Genomic DNA, 19289 nt, shown 5'->3' on the forward strand with positions numbered 1-19289 from the left:
TTGGATACTACATATAAAATGGCAGAGCCTGGCAAGCTACCCGTAGCGTATATTCAATATGCCAAAAGCAGTAACAGTGACAGGTCTCATCCCCCTGACACTGAAAGAGCCTCCACTATGGCAGCATTGGGAAAGACGAGTAAGGAGAGGCTGCTAAAATCTCAGAGCTGGGATGAATGGAGACGTTCCTGGCACTCACTTGAGTAAGTCAGTGAACAATGGGATGACAGTGATACATATAAAATCACTTGACATTTTTAAGAGAGACTAATGAATCAGTCTAATGGGGTTTATGAATTTGATATAATTATAGATGTAACTACACGTTTGACTATCCAAACCAAAAGTATAACTTGATTTTATAATAAAATATACTAGATCCATTTAAAATTCTCATGTTCTCTTTTTTGGTAATTATAAAACAGCTTTGTATTGGGTAGACTAACTTTTATATATGATTTTTTTTTTCGATGATATGATTATTTCTACATAGTTTTCATATCCTTAGAAAGTTGCTGAAGATTTATATTACATTTTGTCATGTTTTTTATGATTAAAAAGACTATGTAGTCATTGTACTATAATTTTCCTAAGTGCATAAATTATGGATGCAAATAAAGAGATTTCTAGAAATCTTCATTTATTTGCTAGGCAATGAGTTGGCTTTCCTAACTAGTTAATTTTTATTACTGATAAAGCAGATTGTTTATCTTTGCTTGGAGATGGGAGGTTTAGAAATTAAGCTCTATGATTTCCAAAATGTATCTCCTCTCCTAACCTTCTATATTAGGATATACTGGTCAAGAAGATAGCAGTATTGTTCAACCTCTCTTAATAATAGTAACCAATCCCAAATTCCTGGCTCCTCTTTCAATTTTGGAAGAGACATATTAACTTTTTTTGTAGCCATATAGCTGGGAAAATCCTGGCCAGGTTTAAGAAATTGGATTTCTGTCCTTCAGAAAGCCCTTTATAATGCTTTGACACCCGCTCCCCACCCCACCAAATCAAGTATCTTATCCAAGAAATGCTAGTTGCCTTGAGAACTGAAGTTTTGCATGACATTCTAATCTATTTTGGAAAATTGTTTTCTTTAAGGGACAATATAATATTTTAATGAATTTTGTGGGAGGAAGTGTGGAGGTGATTAGGCCACAAGTAGATCCGGCTGTTGCTTAGGACTTAATTCTGGCTCTGCATTCAGGAATAGGATCAGGGGGCCATGTTGGATATAGGTGACCTGTCTAGGGTCAATTGCACACAAGGCAAGCACCTTAACCCCTGTACTAACTCCCAGCCCTAAAGTTTTCACTTTTAAAATTTAGATGAAAAGTGAAGATAGTATTTTTGAGCTACTTATTAGTATACTTGATTTTAGATACTGACTTTCTTTGGGAGAATAACAATCAAATTATACTGTTCTTGAAGAAAGTTGTGATATATATATTATAACTGATATATATATTATAAATAACAACTAATACATTATTACCTAATAAATTTTCTCTATAATCTGTGGTGGTGTGACTTTAGAAATGACAATTGAAAAGTTGAGCAGAGTTGACTTACAGTTTTGAACTCTGTAATTTGATTATCAAAGGAACCTAGTACAGTAAACATTAAAGTAAAAGACATGTTCATTGGAGCTATCTAAATTTAGTTAGACCTAAATGATTTAATGTGTGTTTTTTCAAAAATCGTTATTCCAATTTTGCTGACCTCACATTATGCTTTCATTTGAAATTTGTTTCTGAAAATCATGTTCTCATTATTTGAAAGTCTTTGGAAATTGGTGCCCCCTAACTCCTTTGATTTGAGTCTAGTCATTTTGTTCTCAATTTCTGCTCTGTATGGTGGGCTAGTGTTTCATAAGCAGTTATCTTGAGCTTTGGGGAAGATTATGTTTGGTGTGTCTATCCAAGTTAGTAGATGGTATCATAAATAAAAGCAAAATATTCTGAAATGGTAACTTTATAGTCAGCCATTGGAAGATTAAATACTTGTCTGAAATAAGTTTATCACTTGCCATTACATTTTAAAACTAGATTACAAATTTCAAATTTACTGCAATCTAAGGCTGGGCATTGAGAGTGTGTGTGTGTGTGTGTGTGTGTGTGTGTGTGTGTGTGTGTTTATGTGTGGGTAGGTGGATGGGTGGGTAATAATGGTATTGATCATAAGAAACTAAAATTACCTGGGGTATCTGGCTTAGATGAAAACTGCTGTAGTATTTAAGCCTGTTCTCATTATTTTTTAGTCTATCCCTATTATATTCAGTTGTTGTGAAATAAACATTCCCTTCAGTTGAGCAGACATTTGAATGACTATTCATTTTAAATAAGATAAGTGAAAGCTCAACAATTATGGTTGTCTGATGATTGAGGAATTCGAGAAAAGAAGTAGTTATAAAATATTTCACTGAGGCTGTTGTAGGACCTAATGTACCTATGTTCTGTACATAAAAGGCACTTCTCTGACTGCAATATATATATAAACCCTTTGGCCAGTTCTCCTTATTTGAATAGTTTTATATACACGATAGGGTAACTTTCTGTAACCTAATTTTTCATAGTAATTATTTCTAAAGCACTTTTTAATCTTTTGTTTATACTTTTAACATCTGTAATTACAGAAATTAGTTTTATAATGCTATATATCTTTGCTTCTGGGATGACCTATCATAGACATTAATATCCCTTTCACGTTAATATTCCCTTTCTTTTCTGCTTTCTTTTGTCAAAGAGGGATTTTCTTTGTTCATCTTTTCCTATTTCATCTTTTCCCAAGGTCCACTTTCCATGTTAGAAAGTATAAGAAATGTTCTAGCTTCACTAATGTATTTATAATTTATTCTTACTCTTGTAGTACTCTGTTGCCCTTATAAAAGTAAATTGCTAAACCTATATTATGTTTAACAATGAGGTATTTTCATTTTTATAGTCAGCTACAATGAATGCAATTGCTGTGCTTTCTGCTTTTACTGTTTTTAGTTTTCACTTGAACTGAATATTAAGGAGATTTTATAGTGCTACTTATAAGCATGATCTTTTTAGTTCAGAATTTCTCAAAGGGCTTACTCGTACTTTCAAAATACTCAGCATCTGTATGACAAGTGTTGTTGGTTTTGAAATTGTGATCTCTTTTTGTGTGCATTTTCCTCAGGAATGTGTACGTTCTTATAGCTAATTTTATGGTTCCCATTGCTGAAGAGGGCTTAAAGATAATCAGTGTCCCAAATATTGAAATTATTCTTCATAGAGATGGCTTTCCATCATTAAGTGAAGTTTATTGATGTAATGAAGACTGCTAACAAAATTGGATAAACAAAAGTGACCTGTGCAGATTCAGATCCACTTTACAGGATTAAATTCATGGTGGAACTGAATCAGATCAAGCGAATCTCAATCTACATGCTCTTAACTATCCTCGAATCCTTACGACTGTAATGGAATTTTTCTGGGTTTTACAGAAGAGGTGAAGTACTTTCAATAGTTGAAAAAATTAAAACTTTGAATTTCGCCTTTATATGCATATAGAAAAATTATAGCAGCTTTGTTTTCATATTCTTTTATTATAATGCTAGCATTTATAGTTTAAGATAACATTTATAGTTTAAGATAACTAAAGAAGTTTCTGTGAACTTATTTGCTGATTTATATTTTAATAATGAAGGACAGATTGAAATGAGGTTAATGTTCCATAACCTCTTAAGTATTTTGTAATCCTTTAAAATTTAGCATTAAAGGGCTGGAGTGATACTACAGCGGGTGGGGTGCTTGCCTTGCATATGGCTGACCCAGGTTCTATCCCCAGCATCCCATATGGTACTCAGAGCCCCATTAGGAGTGACCCTGAACACAGGGCCAGGAGTAAGCTCAGAGAACAGCTGGGTGTGGTCCAAAACCACTGTGGCACTGTCCTCCCGTTGTTCATCAGTTTGCTCGAGCAGGCACCAGTAACGTCTCCATTGTGAGACTTGTGTCCCCAAAACCAAAATAAATAAATTTAGCATTCAAGAAATGTCAGTGTTTGTCTGAAAGAGAGATGTTCACGTTAATAAGAAACTATTCATGGGTTTCCAGAGAAAATTTCACATGCCTAATATCTATGTCATTATAGTTCTTAAATATTCCCAAATTACTCTTAAATACCTTTTATAAAGCATTTCTTTAAAAAATTTAATTTTTATTACATTATGTTGTTTCTAAATCCTTTCATAAAAGCTTGAGAGATAGGTATATGTTGATAAAGCTTATAAAGTACTTATAAAGTATTATTTAAATTATACTTTTAATAATCTTAGGTGTGCTCTGTGACAAGATATAAAAGTAATTTTTTGTATGGCAGAATATTCAAGACTAAAACTCTGTAAACAAATTTAGTATTATGAGTGCTGATTTTTCCCCCTTAGACATTAGTGCAGAAAGCTTGGTAAAATTCCTACAAGATTAGTTTCAACAAGAGGAAAAGTCTTAATTTTTATTTTTTCACAAATGAAAAATTTATGATTGATTTGACTTCTGCTTCAAAAAGCAGACATCATTTGATAAATTTGAAGTAGAAATGAACTTAAATTTTTGAAAAATAAAAAATGAAATTTTTACATATAAGAGAGGCATTATTTTTTCAGAAAAAAATATGTTCCATTAATTCTAAGAAGCCATTTTTTAAGTTATGATACTTTTTTCTATGAGTTGTATTATATGAATATTGTAAGGAGTTTTTTTTTCATGAATAGTATCATAGTAAAGAAAATGTAAGATACTCTTTTGTAAAAATGATTTTAGGTAGCCTTTGAGGGGCTAAAGAAATAGTACAGGGGGTAGGCTGCTTTTCTTGCATGCTGCCAACCTGGGTTCTTTTCTCCGGCATCCCCTGTGATTCTCTGAGCACCACCACAAGGAATTTCTGAGGAATTTCAGATCCAGGAGTATCCTCATCACGGTCCGGTCACAGTCCCGTCACGGTCCTCCCGTTGTTCATCGATTTGCTCGAGCGGGCCCAGTAACGTCTCCATCATGAGACTTGTTGTTACTGTGTTTGGCATATCGAATTCGTCACGGGTAGCTTGCCAGGCTCTGCCGTGCAGGCGAGATACTCTCGGTAGCTTGCCAGGCTCTTCGAGAGGGGCGGAGGAATCGAACTCGGGTCGGCCATGTAAGCCGCTTGTAAGGCAAATGCCCTGCTCGATCTGCTATAGCACAGGAGTATCCCAAAAAACATAAAAACAACAACAACAAAAAAGCACCTTTGAAACTAGCAAATTTAGCCATATCTACTCTAATTCAGTAAGTAGATATGAAGGCTGGGAAAAAATGTAAAGGTATTATAACTAGTCCAAAGAACTAAGTGACGACTAAATGTGCAGAATATAACCTAACTGCTACTAGAGCTAAATGAAATCATACAAAGAATTACATAACAGCTACCAACTTTGACACTTTTATTGTAAATTTGTGTTTGTGTGTGATTTTATATTTTAGAATATTGTAAATGTATGTCTTGTTAAGGTCCTAGGTATGGGCCTAGATCTTGCAGTAGAAAGCTAAACAGTTTTCTTCCAGGATTTTCAGACAGGATTTACCAATGCTTCTCAAATAATATTTTTATAGCCTCTGTGTTTTCTTGTTATAATTTTACTTGTAACTACTTGTTTAAATTCCATTTGTGCTGTTGGCACTTTGAACAGTAGTTTAAATTCTGGATGAAAAATTAATGGATAGTTATTTTTTTAAATATTCTTTGCATTCTCATCTTTTTTTAGGGACATCATTTCTGTTCTTTTAGATTATATTCTTTCCCATTCTTTTCTTACATGTAATAAAAGCTACATTTCCATTATTTTGTTAGCAGATTCAAGACTATAGTTTTTGATTATCACTTAAGATTATTTTAAATGAGAATAAGGATTTATAATTGGTTGCCCTGTTTTTATAAAGAATTGATTTTATTTTTATCATACAAGAATATGTTTCTATTTTAATGTCCTATAAGTTCTACTTATTTCATATTCTTGGGCTCATATACTTAACCAACTGTGCTATTAAAGTATTTTTATTTTTATAAAACTTTATTGAGATGCACCAAGCATTACTATTTTCTGAAAATTTGGTTTAAAACTTTGTCATTCATGCTTATTATATTATATATGCACATTGACATTTCATTCACCGTATTTTTAAAACATGATTTTTAGAACTAGTGAAAGTCCATTTGGTATTTAATAAGATAAGAATATATGTCTATTACTGATACTGAATATTTATCTTTAAATTTCAGATAAGCCTTTGAAAAAAAGAAAACAAGATTCTTACCCACAGGAGGCTGGGGGTGCTACAGGAGGTAATAGACCAGCTTCTCAGGAGACGGGTTCAACGGGAAATGGGTCAAGGCCAGCATTAATGGTTAGTATTGATCTTCATCAGGCAGGAAGAGTGGACTCTCAGGCTTCTGTAACTCAGGATTCAGACTCCATAAAAAAGCCTGAAGAAACCAAACAATGTAATGATGCACCTATATCTGTTCTTCAGGAAGATATTATTGGAAATCTTAAATCCACACCAGAAAACCATCCTGAGACTCCTAAAAAAAAGTCTGATTCTGAGCTTTCAAAGAATGAAATGAAGCAAAATGAAAGTAGATTGGCAGACTCTAAACCAATCGAAAATAGATTGGAGACAAAATCAAGTGAAAATACACTAGAAACTAAAACTGAAGCACAGACAGAAGAATCTAAACAGAATGAGAGCAAAACAACTGAATCCAAACAGAATGAGACCATCACTGCCGAGCCTAAACAAAATGAAAACAGACTCTCTGATGCAAAACTAAATGACAAACAAAATAATGGCAAATCAGAAACAGTAAAGTCAAGACCTGAAACCCCAAAGCAAAAGGGTGAAAACCGACCTGAAACTCCAAAACAAAAGAGTGATGGACGTCCTGAAACCCCAAAACAAAAGGGTGATGGACGACCTGAAACTCCAAAGCAAAAAGGTGAGAGTCGACCTGAAACTCCAAAGCAAAAAAATGATGGTAGACCTGAAACACCAAAACATAGGCATGAAAATAGGAGGGATTCTGTAAAGCCATCAACAGAGAAGAAACCTGAAGTGTCTAAACATAAACAGGATATTAAATCTGATCCACCTCGGTTAAAATCAGAACGGGCTGAAGCCTTAAAGCAGAGACCTGATGGGCGATCTGTTTCTGAGTCATTAAGACGTGACCATGATAATAAACAAAAATCAGATGACAAGAATGAATCAGAACGACATCGAGGGGATCAGTCTAGGGTTCGAAGACCAGAAACATTGAGATCCTCTAGTAGAAATGATCATGGCGTGAAATCTGATGGTTCAAAATCTGAAAAACTAGAAAGAAAACACAGGCATGAATCAGGGGACTCACGGGAAAAACCATCTTCTGGGGAGCAAAAATCAAGACCTGACAGTCCTCGTGTTAAACAAGGAGATTCTAATAAATCAAGACTTGACAAATCTGGTTTTAAATCACCAAATAGTAAAGATGACAAAAGGACAGAGAGTAACAAGAGCAAAGTAGATAGTAATAAAGCACACCCTGACAATAAGGCAGAATTTCCAAGTTACTTACTTGGAGGCAGATCTGGTGCATTGAAAAATTTTGTCATTCCAAAAATAAAGAGGGATAAAGATGGCAATATTACTCAGGAGACAAAGAAAATGGAAATGAAAGGAGAGCATAAAGATAAAGTAGAAAAAATGGGATTAGTTGAAGATCTAAATAAAGGGGCTAAGCCTGTAGTTGTCCTGCAGAAACTGTCTTTGGATGATGTTCAGAAACTTATTAAAGATAGAGAGGATAAGTCAAGAAGTTCCCTTAAATCCATCAAGAACAAACCATCAAAGTCTAATAAAGGTAAGAATACTATACTGATATCATTTGTATTTTAATTGGTTTTCTTTTAAGTTTGGGGGTCCTTGAGGAATAAAAAAATGGAAATTTGCAAAATTGGGCTACTCTGAAGATATGTAGGTAAAATGAGTCATTGTAGATGGAAAATTCTCAAAGATCTTTTTTCCTACCCCATTTAAGTTACTGTAGTGAAGTTTTTTTTTAAACTGTAATTTGGTGCACAGATGGATATGTACTTTTATTATTTATCTTGTATCTGAAAGTTGCTTAAGTAAATGATTCGAATTATACAGAGTGGATGCACTTCCTTTTCTACAAAGATACTATTCTATATGCAATGTGAAAATTCAAGTTAAAAATTCTAAAAGTGTTATCCAAATATTAAGTATTTTATAGGCTCTTTTTTACAGACATGTGTCAATAACTTTGAATTTACGTACCTTAGAAAGTTATGTAAAAGTTTATCCTGTCTTTGGGAGGGAAGAAATGGTTAGTGATATGTGTTTTATCATTCTATTGTGTTTGTTTTGTTTGGGATCACATGCAGCAGTGCTCAGGGGCTACTTCCTGGCTCTGTGCTCAGGGGTTCCAGAAAAGTCTGGATATTGCTGAGAATCAAACCTGAATCTCCTGCCTGCATGCAGAGCACTTGTGTACCCATTTGTGAACTCTGTCCAGCTTCAGAATGTTTTTGTTTTAAATAATAAATTTGCTCTTTCCTATAAATGGGAATGCTTATTTACCCCATAAGATGGTGAATTCATTTGTAAGATTTTTTTTTTTTAGTTTTGTAATGTTTTGATTTATTTTGCACATTTGCTGAGCAGTTTTCTGGTTTCCTGAATAGTGATATTTTCAGTGGCTAGGACTTTAAGTGCTGAAAATTCAATGGCAGTTAAGGAAACAGAATTTTGCACTCTTTTGTATACAAATTTCTATGAGCACACTTTAATTATACTCTGGTAATATCTGTTTAGTTCATGCAATAGAAGGTCAGTTTTGGTTTTGTATGTCAAAATAAAATTTACATATGTTACTGGTGAAGCTTTCAGATTCTAAGTTATGGTATTCTTTATTACTAGTCTTTTATAACTAATGAATTTTTCAGAATGCCTATTTATGTAAAAGATTTTTAGAGTCAGGTAACTAGAACTAGAATTCATTCCCTTTTGATAAAGATTTTCTTTAAAATTGTTCATTGAATGTTTGGAAATGGTTTACACATATCAATTACATGATAGTTTTATAATTTTAGAAGAGTCAGTTTAAAATGATGGAAAGTGGTACCCTTTTGATTCCTTTTTCTGGTCCCTGGACTTTCTTCTCCTCTGCCCTCTGTCAGCCTTGCTTTCTAATCTCTGTTCTAATGAAGAATCTTTTACTATTGAACATCAAAAAATATATATAGCTTTTAATCAGTAATTATTTCTCCCTTTTTAACATATAATTTTACTGCCTGTGAATACATAGTTTCTATTTCTCCTGAGTATAATTTTAACACAAATGTATATGTTTGATATGTTCATGGTAGCTGATACATTGGCTCTCTGGGTATCTGCCTGTTCAGAGTAGATATTTGTGTGTGTGCTTGTGCATGCATATGTGTGTATATACACACATACATATAAGTGGTCCAATTTATTGAAGAATTACTTGTTTAGATTCATTTTGAGGCCTCATGTAGATGTCTTTGGCTTATATTCATATCTAAATTTATTAGTGTACTAATTTTGGTTGAAGTCTGTAATAAGCAGTCGCAGAGTTGCATAATTGTGGATTTAAGTAATTATATAGGAAACAAAGCTATAGATTATATAAACGCCCTTTGTAGGGAACATTACTTAGAAGAAAATTTTTCTTCTCCAAGTGGTGCTCAGGAGATCTGGGACCTCTCCAGCAAGTCTCATCCTGGCCTGCACGTGAATGCAAGAGCCCGAGGATACAGCCCTGCTGGTGCCCTGCAATGCTGGACATTACTTGGGCTACCTGCAGTGGTTCTCAGAGACTTCTGGCACTGTACCTGGCAGTGCTCAGGTGGTACTGGTATTGGGCATGTTCAGGCTCATGTAACGCATGTGCCTTAACCCCTATACTATCTCTCTTGCCCCTTACTTGGAATTATATTTGTAGCACTGCACTGTAGCACTGTCCTCCCGTTGTTCATCGATTTGCTCGAGCGGGCACCAGTAACGTCTCCACTGTGAGACTTGTTGTTACTGTTTTTGGCATATTGAATACACCACGGGGAACTTGCCACTGCCGTGAGGGCAGGGATACTCTTGGTAGCTTGCTGGGCTCTCCTAGAGGGATGGAGGAATTGAACCCAGGTCGGCCTTGTGCAAGGCAAACACCCTACCCGCTGTGCTATTGCTCCAGCCCTTATATTTGTAAATTCACATAAATTCATATTTTCTGAAATACTGCAATTTTTCTTAGTAAAAGACTTAGGCTGAATATGACTGGGGTACTTTTGTGGTTGATTCCTGTGTCCAAAATTCTTGGTATCTATTCCTGCACCCTCTCGGAAGAACTATGTTCTTACGTTATTTAAATATTTTTCCTGCTAACTATATTTAAAATACTCATTCTTTGGATAATTGTCACCGTCTGTCACTGTCCTCCCATTGTTCATCGATTTGCTCAAGTGGGCCCATTAACGTCTCATTTTGAGACTTTTTACTGTGTTTGGCATAATTGTAATTCTTTGAATATGCTTTAAAATTGATAGGTTTTAGGGGCTGGAAAGGCTACAGTACAGCTGGTAGGACACTTGCCTTGCATCCCATATAGTCCCCCAAGCACCACCAGAAATAATTTCTTAATGCAGTGCCAGGAATAACCCCTGAACACTGTTCGGTGTGGCCTAAAAACATACAAAACAAAACAAAAACAGCAAATAAATGGATAGGTTTTGAACCTATCCATTATTTTGAACCTATAGATTGCTTATTTTTGTCCTGTATGTGAGCATATTAAATAATGACACTGGTATACTGCATTTTATTCTTGTAGAGTTATACCTATACCCTTAATACCTAGTATAGTGCCAGGTACATAAAAAGAGCATAATAAATTTCTGTTGAATAAAGACTAAATTGCCATCATGTTAAGAAAAAGCTTTTTTGTGCACATTAAAATTGTGTATTCTTACTCCTCCTTTATGTTCCCATCAGTCAAGTCTCACTCAAGAATTACATAGTACTAAACTCACTATTCCTTAAACTTTGTAATAATTTTTCTTGTCTAACAACCCTCTAGTTTTTGTTAAGACCCCAAAGGAAACCTCCTCGTTCATGTGTTTCATTTATTCTACCTTTTTTTGCTCTGTAGCTATACAAGTTTGATCCAATATCAAGTGTGTAACTGCCTGTCTGTCAGCTTTCTGGTCTTTCAGTATAATGTCTTCTTTTCCATACCTTATGAACTTTAATTTTTTTTCAATTTTTATTTTATTTTCTTGGACATTTATTAGCAGTGTTTGGTTATCTGGTGTTAATGCTCAGCTGGGCTTTGTAAACTGGTGGAGAAGGAGGCTATGCAGTAACAGGAATCAAACTCAGATCCTTGAACATATATCGTCTTTTCAATTATCTCTTTACCCTCAAAGTTTATTATTAAACTATTATGATGTATGGGGTGCTGTTGGGCCATAACAAGCTATGCCCAGAATTTATTCCTGGCTGAGTGATCAGGTATCACTCTTGGGGTGGCACTTAACGGGTCATACATGGTGTCAGAGATTGAACCCTAGTGAGCCACATGTACCTTGCCTCTTGTATTATCTTTCTGGGCACTATCGAAATATTCTTTAGGGATATGAAGGTAACTCAGTAGCCTGAAGCACATGTTTTTCATGTAGGAGCCCTCGGTTCGATCTCCAGTCCTTGGGCACCACAGGATTTGGTGCAAAAAAAAAAAAACGAGTAAATAATCAAGTAAAATAAAATATCCTTCAGTTAGTATATTAAGTGCCAAAAGTAATCTTTTTTGTGAATATATTCTTACTTAGAATATTATCCTAATATTCCTTATTGTACATGTCTCCAAATTAAAATGACAAGATCTTAAAGCCTGACATGGACATCATCTAACTTACTTTATGCTATTAAAGCTTCATGCCCTTAATTGCAAACTTTAACAATTGAAGTTTAGTTTTTTACAAAACTCTGTGGTGTTCCAAAATATCTTTGCTTTCTATTCAAAGAATTTTTTTTTTCCTTCCAACTAGTATCCGTTTACATCACTGTTCTTGCTGCTCTTAAGAAATAGCCGGTACCATTTGTTGAGATCATGACCTTTAAACAATTATTGAGAGTGATCATTACAGGGAATGTGTACCTAACTAGCAGCTCTTAGTGTCAACAATGTTTAAATTAGATAGTGCTCATTTCTTAACTACTGATTGCCTTCACTGTTAGGGACATTATTATTGCAATCATTATTATTTCCCCACAGTAGTTGCCATTATTAAAGGTGATCACTAAAATGGATGAGCTAGTTTTCTTTTCTGTAGTACTAAACATCCTAGTTGAATTGTTGTTAAGACTCTAGGTTTCTATTAATTTGAGAGAAATGTTATTTCTGGGAATGAATCTTAGACATAGTTTACTAATTCCTGGGTTGACTCTTTTCTTTAAAGTTTGTAGTAAGATTCTGTTTTGGGGTGTTGGAGAGATAGTACAGAGGCTAAGATGCTTGCCTTGCATGTGACTGACCACAGGTCAATCCCAGGCACCATATAAGATGTCCCAAACACCTTCAGAAGTGATCCCTGGACTCAGAGCCCTAACCACTGCTGACTGTGGCTCCAAAACAAAACATAAAACTCTGCATTTGTTTTTATTCATTTGAGCAGTTTTAGTAAATATTTTCTGACAAACTACAATTTTCAGTTTTTGGAAATACTTATGTTCTCAGTGATATCTTTAGAAATTTAAAGAACATTTATTACAGAGGTTAATGTAGAACACTCCTAGTTGCTGACTCTTTTATTTATTTATTTATTTATTTAGGCTTTTTGGGTCACATCTGGTGATGCACAGGGGTTACTCCTGGCTCTGCACTCAGGAATCACTCCTGGCGGTGCTCAGGGGACCATATGGCATGCTGGGAATCGAACCTGGATTGGCCACGTGCATGCAAGGCAAATGCCCTACCCGCTGTGCTATCAGCCCTGTTGACTGGTTTTTTTAATAACAATAACTTGACAGGTTGGGGAGATAAAACAGCAGATAGGAGTTTGCCTTACACTTGACACCTGAGTTTGACCCCTCATACCCCATAGAGTCCTCTTGAGTCATGACAAGGAATGTTCCCTGAGCTCAGAGCCAGTTGAAAGCCCTGAACATCACCAGGTGTGATCCAAAAAACAGCAGCAAAACAAAGTATGGTTTTTTGAAAATTTTTATGATTTCTATTTCTATTTCAGATTTTTGTTTTCTGTTCATAGAATGTATGGGTCTAAGTTTGATTTATAGATTATTGGTATTTTTCTGATATTAAAGATGTGCATTAAGAATTTTTCAGGGCCAGAGCCATAGTACAGCAGGTCAGGCACGCATCTTGTATGTAGCTGACTTGCGTTCAATCCCTGGCTCCCACATATAGTTCCCTAGGCCTCACCAGGAGTGATCCCTGAGCACTTGCGCATAACCAGGTTACCGCTCCCACAAAATTAGAATTTATTATTAAAATCAAATTTATTAGTGATATTCTCTCCTGTTTCATATATCAGACCAGCCCAAGGGTATGGCTTGCATACTATTCTGCTAGTTGCAGAAATAAGTATATAATTGAGACGTGAAAAGATGGATTAATTCTGGCATCACCTCCTCATGTATATAGCTGGGGAGATAGTAAGCAGGTAGGTGCTTACCCTTGAATGCAGCAGACCTGGGTTTGATCCCCGATAATACATATGGTGTCCCAAGCTAAGCCAAGAGTGACCCCTAAGTGCAGAGCGAAGAGTAAGCCTTGAGCACTTACAGATCTGGGAGAAAAACCCCTGAAAAATACTCCTATATATGAAGTTACTGCTCTAACATACTGCATTTTTTTGAATTGCAGTATGTTATTGAAATCATCTCATAAGGGCTTTGTACATACATATTTGATATTATAATGTGGTATATATAATATTTAAATAGTTAATAGATTCTTACCATAGTAATAGTAGTATTATAATGTATAGTATATATAATATAATGCAGAGTATAATGTCAAGTGTATTCATTTTCTCCCTCCAACCCCTGTGGTGCCAGGATTAAATTTCGGGCCTCAGACATGCAAAGCATGTGTTCTTAACACATTGAAAGTATAAAATCAAAGTATACAAATCAATCATAATACTAAGTACCCTGGGATTAGAACCTTGAGCAGATCTTAGTCTTTTGAAGACTAGGTTCATTGACTTTTTTTATGTTTTTCTATTGCGGCCACACCCAGGGATGCTCAGTGGTTACTCTTGGCTCTGCACTCAGGAATTACTCCTGGGGTGCTCAGCAGACAATAAGGGATGCCTGAAATCAAACCTGCATTGGCTGCATACAAGGCAAATGCCCCACCTGCTGTATTTTCTCTCCCACCTCAGTTCATTCACTTTTAAAGTAATCAGTTTCCTTCCTATCTTACACAATTGTGAGGAACAAATGAATCTTAAAGAGCTAAACATTTTCCAAGTTCTTAATATAATGATATGTGCCCATTTTTTGGGGGGGGGGGGGTGGGAGTCACACCTGGCAATGCAGGGTTACTCCTGGCTCTGCACTCAGGAATTACTCCTGTCGGTGCTCTGAGGACCATATGAGATGCTGGGAATCGAACCTGAGTCAGCCGCGTAAAAGGCAAATGCCCTACCCTCTGTACTATCGCTCCAGCCCCTCAGCCCCCATTTCATTTTGAACTGAATTTGTCTAAGAATATTTTGTGGTTGTTAGTTGTTAAAAGGGACACCCCAAGTGGTGTTTGCAGACCATCAGGGCCACATGTATTCTATTGTTCTGAGTCATATCTCTGGCCAAAGCATAAATATTTTAAAAAGCTATGTTTTTGAGAGCTGGAGTTAGGACAGGTCTTGAAGTGTTTGCGCTGTCCACAACCAACCTGGGTTCAAATCCTGGCACAACATATGATCCCCAAAACACTACTAAGGGCCACTCCTGACTACAAAGCCAGTATAGCCCCTGAGCACTGCTGGGATTGGCTCCCAAACCAAAAAAGATAATAATTTTTTTTTAATGTACGTATAGTGTATACTCAGAGTATGTTTAAAGATACTGCAATGATATTTTCCCAGCTTTTTTTCCTTGTAACATTGTAATATTTTGAATTGTACAATATTGGACATTTCTGTGTATTGCAAAATGATCACCATAGTAAATTTGGTTCATGTTCAAATAACACTCATTGTTGCTATTTTTGTGTATTGTAAGGACTTCGTTTTCAGGAGTGTGGTGGGGGAATGTGTATCCCATGCAATGCTTAGGGGTCCCATGATACTTGGCTCTGTTGCTACTTGGTCTAGTGCTGCTTGGACCTAGCAGAACTGGCTGCCACCGAGCACTCAGACAAACTGATGGTGCTCAGGAGACCATTCAGTGCAGGGAATTGAGCCCAGGTATGTGTCCATTATGCTGTCTCCTTTGACCTGATGAGCACTTTTTTTTTTAAACTTTTTTATTGAATCACTGTGAGATAGACCCTTACAAGCTGTTCATGATTGGATTTCAGTCATACAGTGTTCAAACACCCATCCCTCTACCAGTGTACATTTCCCTGTACCAGTGTCTCCAGATTCCCTCCCACCTGTCTCTATGGCAGGTGCTTTTCTTCTTCGTGATGAACACTTTTAAAATTAAATGTCAGTATGACTTTCAAATATACATATGTATTGTTAACTCTATTTACTTTATTATTTGTTATATCCCCCAGAACTTAGTTATTTTAAAGTATTTTAAAATATTAGTTATTTTAAAATATACATATGTATTGTTAACTCTATTTACTTTATTATTTGTTATATCCCCAGAACTTAGTTATTTTAAAGAGATCATACAGTATCTTCCTTTGTCTTATTTTCTTACATAGTACCCTCACTGTCTGTCATGTTGCAAATGAGGACATTCTTTTTTTATGGCTCAGAGTTTCATACCATCCCTCTACCAGTGTACATTTCCCTGTACCAGTGTCTCCAGATTCCCTCCCACCTTCCCCTCCCTCCCCCACCTGTCTCTATGGCAGGTGCTTTTCTTCTTCGTGATGAACACTTTTAAAATTATGCGCTGATTTTCTTTTGCACTGATTTATTAATGGTGTCTTAGACTGTTTTCCACATCTTGGTAGTTAATAGATACTGTTGCAATAAATGTGGGGGTTAGGTACTTCTTTTGTTTCCTTCAGGTTAAGTACCCAGAAGTGGAATTGTTGAATCATAGTGCAGTTCTGCTTTTAATATTTTGTGGAGCTTTATTTCTTTTTCTCTTAACGATTCCACTAATTACATTCCCACTAATTGTTCCCTTTTCTCTTTGCCTGCATTTGTTTTTTTCTTTCAGGGTGATAGCTATAATAACAGGTATGAGTTGATATCTTGTAGTTTTTTGTTTGCACTTCTTTGATGTTGGTGATGATGAGGATCTTATCATATACCTGTTGGTCATTTTTATATTTTCCTTGGAAAAATTCCTATTTGGTTTCTTTTCCCATTTTTCTTATATTGGGGGTATGGTTAGTGTTCAATCAGTGGTTCTCAGGGATAATCCTAACTGGCTTGGGCTACCAAGGATGGAACCCAGGCCTCCAGCATGCAAAGCATGCACTCTAGTCCTTTGAGCTATCTGCTCCTGTCTCCCAACCCCCAGCCCTGCCAACCATATTCACCAGATTGGTTATTTTGTTGGAGTTTTTTTTTGGGGGGGGGGGGTATTTATTTAGTTGTCTGAGTCCTTTACATATTTTAGACATTAAACTCATAAGATAATGTGATTTATAAGCATTTTCTCTTTTTTCTATAGGATTGCTTTTCATTTTGTTGATGGTTTTCTTTCTGTGCAGAAACATTGTAGTTTGAGATCAAGTTTAAAGTGTTTGATCTTTGAGATCAAATTAAAAAAATAATCACCAAAACCAATGTCAAGGGGCTTACCATACACTGTTTTCTTATAGGAATTTTGTGGTTTCAGGTCTTATATTCAAGTCTTTATTCCAATTTGAGCTCTCTTTCTGTCTCTCTCGTGTGTTGTAAAGTAGGCATCCATTTTCATACTTCATGTGACTGTATTTTCCCCATTATGTTTTGTGGGGGGTGGTTGTTATTATTTGGGAAAAAAACACCATATACGTCTGGGTTTGTTTGGGGGCTCTCTGTTCTCTTCCAGTTGTCTGTGTATTTGTTTCTGGGCTAGTAGCATATTGTTTTGATTACTTTAACTTTGTAATATTGTTTGAAATTAGGAGAGAGATGCATCTAGCATTGTTCTTTCTCAAGATGGTTTTCATTATTCAGGGCCTTTTGTAATTCCACTACAGATTTTAGGTAAGTGTCATTGGAATTTTGATAAAGATTGCATTCATTCTGTAGATCCCTTTTGGGCAGTATATGGACACCCTAAAATTAATTCTTTAAGTCTATACACATGGAAAAGCTTTCTATAGTTTACCTTCAGTTGCTTTCCTCGGTGTCTGATAGTTTCCAGATTTTTACCTCCTTGGTTAGAATTATTCTTTAGGTTGATATTTGATGCATTTGTAAATGGGATTGATGCCTTAGTTTTTCTTTGTGGTATTTGTTAGTATATAGTAGCATGATTGATTTTTGAATATTGAGTTTGTATCCTATTTTACAGAACTCACTATTTCTAATAGTTTTCTGTTGGAATCTTAAAGATTTGTATAAGTCACCTGCAAGTAGAGCAGTTTGGTTTCTTCTTTCCAATTTGGATGCCTTTTGTTTCTCTTTCCTAGCCTAATTACTCTGACTAGAACTTCCGGTACTATGTTGAATAAAAGTAGTAGGAGTGGACATGCAGATAGCTAGGACTGGTTTTAATATGTTGTGATGTATTCCTTACTATTGTACTTGGTGAGAATCATTATCTTGAATGGATATCGTTGAATTTTTTCAAATGCTCTTTTTTACATCTAATGAGATTATCATATGACTGTTGTCTTTCATTTTGTTACTATAGAAAATCATATGGATATACAGATGTTGAACCATTTATAGATATTGAACTTGTATGCTTATAGTAAATTCCATCCGATGACAATGTAGGATCCTTAAAACGCTGTTTAGTTCAGGTTTGCAAATTTGTTGAGAATTTCTAGACCTGTGTTCATCAGGGATATTGGCCTGCTTTTTGTTTTGCTTTGGTAGAGTTTGATTTTAGTATTATCCTGACTTCATAAATGAGTTTTAAATACTTATTTTTGAAAGTATTGGAGAAGAATTGTTATTAATTCTTGGGAGAATTTTTCAGTGTAGCCACCTCAATCGAGGATTATTTGTTGGAATGTTTATTTATTGTAGATTTTCCAGTAGTCTGTTACTCATTGTATTTGTGTGCTATCAATTGTAATATCTATTTTTAATTTTGAGTTTGTTTTTCCTTAAGTCTTTTGTAGGAAGGAGGCCTGCAACTGGTTGTGCTCAGGGCTTACTCTTGGCTCTGACTCAAGGATCACTCCTGATGGGGCTCCTGATACTATCTGAGGTGCCAGAGATTTAATCAAGCAAGAGTTCTACCAGCTATTCTATATCTCCAACCCTTGATAAGCCTATTTTAAAGGCTTGTCTTTTTTTGTTTGTTTTGGTTTTTTAAATTTAGGTTCCATACCCAGTAATACTCATGGATTACACGAGGGAATTACGTCTGAGAGAACCCTATGGAATGCCACCAGGGATTAAACCTGGGTCAGCAGCTTGCAAGGCAGGCACCCTACCTGCTGTACTATCTCTCCAGCCCCTAAAGGCTTTTCTGTTTACCTTTTTCAAAAGCCAGCTCTTAGCTTTTTGGGGAAAAGCTTACACTGAGGACAAATTGAAAAGCAAGGGCAGACATCTAATACTTTTTTTTTTAATTGCCCAGATTTATCAGCAATAAAAACCAGCTCTTAGTTTCAAGTTTCGTTGACTGTTTCTGTCTTTCTAGTCTCTATTTATTTTGGCTGCTTATTATTTTCTTATATTAATATTGGACTTGTTTTCATTTTGTAATTCCTTGAGATGTAAAGTTAGGTTTAGACCTTTTTCTTTCTTTCTATATATATGTGTGTATGTGTGTGTGTATATATATATTTTTTTTTTTAATGGATTCCTGTGAGGTATGGTTACAGACTTACACACTGTCATGGCTACATTTCAGTCATACAACGATCAAGTATCCATCCCTCCACTA

The 19289-nt window shown here is 35.5% G+C and overlaps 1 protein-coding gene across 2 annotated transcripts in view; it reads left to right on the plus strand.

Annotated features, from left to right (window-relative positions):
- The window catches only part of NIPBL (NIPBL cohesin loading factor), a 215362-nt gene that overhangs the window by 104710 nt on the left and 91363 nt on the right, over positions 1 to 19289 (plus strand). For both annotated transcript variants that reach the window (XM_056112225.1, XM_056112227.1), the window contains exon 10: positions 6280 to 7899. In XM_056112225.1, the coding sequence (XP_055968200.1) occupies positions 6280 to 7899 (1620 nt within the window). The remainder of the gene's footprint in view (positions 1 to 6279; positions 7900 to 19289) is intronic.

Source organism: Sorex fumeus, unplaced genomic scaffold, assembly GCF_029834395.1.
Source record: "Sorex fumeus unplaced genomic scaffold, SorFum_2.1 ptg000015l, whole genome shotgun sequence".
NCBI classification, from domain to species: Eukaryota; Metazoa; Chordata; class Mammalia; order Eulipotyphla; family Soricidae; genus Sorex; species Sorex fumeus.